General features: G+C 44.2%; 1 protein-coding gene across 5 annotated transcripts in view; it reads left to right on the forward strand.

Annotated features, from left to right (window-relative positions):
* Positions 1–2,204, forward strand: part of Large1 (LARGE xylosyl- and glucuronyltransferase 1) — a 581,831-nt gene extending 579,627 nt beyond the window's left edge. For all 5 annotated transcript variants that reach the window (XM_029568309.1, XM_029568308.1, XM_029568310.1 and 2 more), the window contains one exon: positions 750–2,204. In XM_029568309.1, the coding sequence (XP_029424169.1) occupies positions 750–947 (198 nt within the window). In that variant the 3' untranslated portion in view covers positions 948–2,204. The remainder of the gene's footprint in view (positions 1–749) is intronic.
* The last annotated feature ends 4,047 nt before the right edge of the window (positions 2,205–6,251 follow it).

The following is a 6,251-nucleotide window of genomic DNA, read 5'->3' on the forward strand; positions in this document are numbered from 1 at the left end:
AAAGAGTTAGGGAAACTTTTATCCTTGATAAACTTTATTTAATTTTATATGTATTGATTTGTTTATTTAATTTTATTTATTTATTTATTTATTTATTTATTTATTTATTTATCTCCTAGTAGCCCCAGCTGTCCTGGAACATTTATTTTGACCCAGGATCTCACAGTGTGTAACCCAGGCTGGCCTAGAATCCCTGGCAATCTTCTGGCCTCTGCGGCTTTCCAAATGCTGGATTGCGGGAAGGAGCCACCAAGCCAGGCTCAAATACTTGTGTTGGTTTTCTTACCCTTCATTCTTGCTTTATGCCCTCTTTTGTACGGGTCTGTGGAGACGGTCACTGTTCATCTAGTTCTATAAGAAATCACAAGCAGTTGCCAGTTAATTGGCCAAGAGAGCACAGCCGGGCAGCGTCATCTCAGAGTTGAGTACATGGGTGTGAGCTCATGTTTATTGAGGGCCTTTGAGGGGTTACATTGTGCCCCCCCACGTTCCATACAATATGGGTTTTGCCCTCATGGTCATCCTTCAAAGTGGATTTCATCACTGACACTTTGTAGATCGCAAACCAAAGGTCAATGATAAATATTTTGGACAAGTTTATGAGGATGGCCCTCAAGTGGGCCATTCTAGAGCTGTTGTGTTATCCATGAACTGCCCTATCTTGGTGTCATTCTTCGTTCCTTGATTCAAGCCATCACATGACCCAAGGCTCTTTAAGCTCTCACACTGCCCTTCTCCCCCATTTCCAGGAATACGAGTTCACAGTGCTGCCCAACGCCTACATGATCCACATGCCTCATGCCCCCAGCTTTGACATCACTAAGTTCCGTTCCAACAAGCAATACCGCATCTGTCTCAAAACCCTGAAGGAAGAGTTCCAGCAGGACATGTCCCGACGCTACGGCTTTGCCGCTCTGAAATATCTCACGGCCGAGAACAACAGCTAACACCAAGAAGGCGCTGCTAGGGAAAGACGTGCTACAAGGGAAGAGCGGCTCCCTGCCCGGGGCCCAGCCTGCCAAGTCAGAGTGGAGCACTGCTTGTTTGGGTTTGTTTTCCTTTGTCTCTTTGGCCCCACAACGCTTCTCTCATCTGAGCTCTTGGAGGAGGATCCAGCCCATCACCATGAGTCACTTCCAGAATGGGCATAGGAGGGTGAGAGCTAGTGAAAGGTTACCAGCTTACCACAAAGCCACAAACCAAGGCAGGGCTTCTGCACGGTCCCATTGATTTTTTTAGCAATTATGGGTCCAATCCTAGCTGGGGAGAAAGAAGCCAGAGTGCTGGGCGTTAGTCACTCCAGGAAATAAGAGCAAAATATCTTTTCCTGGTAAGGAAATTCTGTTTTCCCTGCAATATAGCTGTGTACCGAAGGGAGGGTGAGCCAAGGACCCAACAACTAGCTGGAGACCCCCGTGTGGACATTGTATATGCAGGGACCTGGAGGTAGAGTCCATTGGTTCTTTATCCTCAAAGTCATTCTTGTTTTGTTTCGTTTGATTTGTTTTAGTTGGGGGATTTTTTGTTCATTTTTGCTCTGGGAGTCCCAAATTTAAAAATTGAATCCTTAAGGCTCTAAAGGAAAAAAGTCACTCCCTCAACCAGCATCACTCTATCAGCAGTGGCCCAGCAAGAAGGCAGGCGTCCTCAGCAAATGCTCACACATGGGCAGCTTCCTTCAGGATTAGCACCAATGCTCCATGATGCTGAGTCCCTAACTGAAGAATCGAGGGCCATGGCAGGGACCGCGGAAAGTTGAGGCCAAACACTGTATGCTAGTCACATTTTCTATAGACAGTGACGAGTCGCAAGGCAAGGGCTCCAATGGAACCGTTTTAGTGTTCATGGAAGGTACTTGCCTAGTTCACAGGAGCCCAATCCGTCGTGACCACATGGAAGCCTCTGGAAGAAAGGGGTTGGGTGCCTCTGTGTACTTCCCTGCCTCACTTTGGAAGGAGGGGAACTGGTGACCTCCATTTCCCCTCAGGACCTGTCTGAAGGTTGGCAAACACCACATTGTTACACAGATGGAGGAAACACTGGACTTTTTACCCATTTTCTTTATTCTTCATTATTAATGTTGTGTTTACATTGATGAGAACAAGAGTTAATGCCCTACCCTCTGCTGGGCTGTTTGTATTGAGTTGCCATGTAACCAGCGAAAGCTGCATTCAATAAATGAAAGTCAGACTGTTTCTTCCCCATTCCCCTCCTCTTGTAAGAAGCTTCATGGTTCAGCCTAGAGGGCAAAGTCAGAATCCGTGCACGGCAACCTCACACTTTCTGGTTATCTTTTTTTTTCCTTCCTGTCCAAGGTCGCTCTCACTTTATCCTCTAACCCTCAAATCATTTTCAACTTTTCCATTTAGCATCTGTCTCACCACTGCAGCCAGATGTTTTATTATTCCAGGTATGCAAATTGTGGGAACTAACTGTAAATTGGCTATCATGTCCTTTGGGCTCTCTTGTCACATGGAGCCCCACAGCAGTCTGATTGATGACAGCGTTGCGTGTTCAAGTGCCGTTTCTCTGAAATTATTACAAAAGTAGGAGAATGGAAATTAGAACCAGTTTTCACCCAGGTTCACGTACGTTTCTATATACGTATTGGTTACTTTTCTCGTTGCTGTGACAAAATATCAGACAAAAGCAACTTACGGAAGGAAGTGATTATTTTGACTCACAGTTTTCCTCATCATGGGGGTGGGGGGAGGCATGGCAGCAGGAGCAGAAAGCCACTGGTCACATTGCACTTGCAGTCAGGAAGCAGCTAGAGATGAGTGTCCAGGCACAGTTCACTTTCTCTCTTGTTTTCTGTCAGGGTCCCCAGCCCAGGGAATGAGGCTGCCCACACTTAGGATGGGTCTTCCTACCTCAGTCAACCTGATCTAGATAATCTCTCACAGACGTGCCCAGGGTTTATGTCCTAGGTAGTTCTAGACCCTGTCAAGCTGATATTACTCGTCACAGTATATAGATATAGGTACATACAGAAAGCATGTTTATTCATAACATATATGTAGGCCTTCTCATTGCCAAAGTAATGAGTAAACACTATAAAAGGTAAAACATGACAAAAAAGTGTTCAGAGTACATGTTAAGGTCAGTTTCTTAAGTGATGATGTCAGAGTCAGCTCCCATAGGCTCATAGAACTTACTATGCCTGTTTATTTCCAAGTGCCTTGTTCCATGACCTCCCCAAGACTGGCTGTTAAATATTTACCTGCAGCACATACTGCCTTTTGCACACACACAGACACACAGAGGTACACGTCAATTCTGCTGGTTCCCCCCAGACTGGCCAGTGCTAGAAGACATATTTGACGAATCATGACCAGCGTCTTGAGCCAAGCTGAGCATCAGTTGATAGCACTGGCTCCTCAGTATTAAATATCCAATTTTAATTCCCTAAAGCCTTTCTTTAAACATTTGTCCTGGCACCTGGTTGGACCAAGCCACCTTATTTTCATTTACATGTTTAGAAAACTTGCCAGAGACTAAGTTGCTGTCCCAACAAGGTCACTCCTGAGAATAAAAGAGAGCTAATTAGTTTGAGATGATAAACATGAACTAGAAGACGATACAGCTTCGTGTACACAGAATTTATTAAAGCTAGATGCTGATACTCCATACCAACATAAGAAACCCCATTTCTCCAAGCCCAGATGCCTGACATTGTCACCAGATCTACTTAAAGCTAAGGCTCAAATATTGGCTTATACCCAAGTTCAACCCAGAAGTTGGCAGCCAGTGGAGGCTGAGTCATTCAAAGCCAATAGCATGAATCTTCTGTGTGTACCTTGGGGAGAACCACTTGGTACCAGCAGTGGCCCCTGTGTGGGGAACATTAGCCATTTGGGCAAAGGTAATTGCAAAGGGTGGTGATTCCTTTGTATCAACTCTGTAGGATGAAACAGACTTTGGAATGGGTCACGCAGATGTCATGCCAACACTGTCTTGGCTTTCACTCAAGAACAACAGAGCCCTCTCATTAGATCCATAGCACTCAGGGTCCAGGAGAACCACTTATTAAATAGACACTATGTGCAGGAGCCTTTTGCATGTATTAGTTCATTGAATCATTGGTGCTGGAGAGATGGCTCAGCAGTTAAGAGCTCTGCTCTTGCAGAGGACCTGGGTTTGGTTCCCAGCACCCACATGGTGGCTAACAACTTGTAACTCTAGTTCCAGAGGATCTGACAGCCTCTTGCCTCCATGGGCACTGCACACATGTAATGCATTTAAGTACATGCAGGGATGACATTCATACACATAAAATAAATAAAAAAAATGCTTAAGCCTCAAAGTAGGTATATCTGCTTATCAGTGAGAAAATTGAGTGTGTTCTGTGAAATTCAATTCCCCACCCCCGGCCAATTCACAAAATCAAAGTGTAGCCAGAACTAGATTTCAAACTTAGCCCTACTTAACATGGAGCCATATAACCTATTATGCTGTTGCACCCCAATAAGAAAGAGATAAAGAAGTATGGATAGAAAAAAAAAAAGGGATTTGAACCCACTGAGGAAGATTACTAATCTTCCTCTTTCAACATCCGTCCAGAAACAATCCAAACAGCAGATTTTCTTACATACTGCAAATCTAGCTTCACCCAGGACTTCCTGAAAGCCCATGTGAACTAGATCAGGGTAGTACATAATCAAGAAGGTAGCTGGGTTCAACTCTAGGGGACGGTAACTGGTTCCCTGAATGCCTCTCCTGGGTTCTTTTTAAGGTTATGAGGCACAGGTAAAATCATCAAATGTTAAGCTCCCCTTTGTTCCCAGTTCAGCAAGCTGCTCCAAAGTGATGTCTCCAAATGTGTTGGGCTGATTTACATGGGACATATTGGCGGAATTGACTAATAGCTTCTTTGTGCCCATCATGAAAGGACAGACCCTACTTTAATACCGTTTCTTTCAAAGACTCTACTGTATTTGAGTTAAGGCTGTGTTTGTGGTTACCAGGCCTTCAGGGAGCTCTGTGTTGGTGGAGAAACGTGATTAAAATCCCCTCTCAGATGCAGCCTCTGCACACGAGTGGTAAAGATGCTAAAAGCTACCGTTGACTGAGCCCAGACTTTGATGGTAATTGGCGCTGCTGGATCCTGCCAGCCATGTTACATTCTAATCCCTTTATTTATGTTGCAGACCTAGATCTGAGAAAAATTACATGAGTTTCCCAAGGTCCCACAGATTATAATGAAGGTATGTGGATTAAAATCAAAATCTATCTGGCTTCAGAAACTCATGACTTTGCACTAACACATGCTGTGACCTTTCTATGTGATGCAGCAGTTAGCTTCTGGGCTTATCTTCACAGTGATACATTTTGTTATTCTCATTTTCTTTTAGGCCTATGGATCCATGTATCAATTTGCTTCTGTTTCTGTTTTTGTTTGTGACACAAAGTCTCCTTGTAGCCCCAGCTGGCCTGGAACTCACTATGTAGATCAAGCTGGCCTCTATCTCACAGAGATTCACCTGCCTCTGCCTCCTGAGTGCTGGGATTTAAAGGCTAATATCACCACACCTGCCGTTTATCAATTTAATGCCATTAACACTTATGAAATGTCATAATCATCTGAAGCCTTTGCAATGATTATAGACCCACATAATCTGCTATTTGAGAGATCATGATCTTTGTTTTCATTCGTCTAACAAAAAATGTTCTTAGGAAATGACTTCATTTCAAAGAATGACTGGTGATTTCCAAAAGGAGGTAGGGCTTCTGATTGTGAATTTGGTCATTGGTCATTGGTTTGTTCTAGCATATTCAGATCACCTTGAGAGATACAGTAACTTCCAGAATATAAGATGCCAGTAGCTCTGGGAAAGAGTTTCCCCATAGGACACATCACTCATCTAGTTGCTTTACCACCAGACAATGAAAGTGCCCTTTCTTCCTGGACATAAGCTCTTAAGACATATTCATTAAGGGAAGTGTTTTGTGTGTTAGGATAGATGTTTATTTTGTGCAGATGCAAATATGAACACTCATACTTTTCAGTTTCTCAGATCTACAAGGAAAAAAGATGAAACCGCAGTATAAAATTCTTGACTTCCCCATCTGCTTCACCTGCACACAGGACCCACACAGTTGGTTCACCTGCACACACCGTCGACCCACACAGTTGGCTCACCTGCACACAGGACCCACACAGTTGGTTCGCCTGCACACAGGACCCACACAGTTGGTTCGCCTGCACACAGGACCCACACAGTTGGCTCACCTGCACACAGGACCCACAC

The sequence above is a fragment of the Nannospalax galili genome, unplaced genomic scaffold, assembly GCF_000622305.1.
Source record: "Nannospalax galili isolate Female #2095 unplaced genomic scaffold, S.galili_v1.0 scaffold39, whole genome shotgun sequence".
Lineage (NCBI taxonomy): Eukaryota > Metazoa > Chordata > Mammalia > Rodentia > Spalacidae > Nannospalax > Nannospalax galili.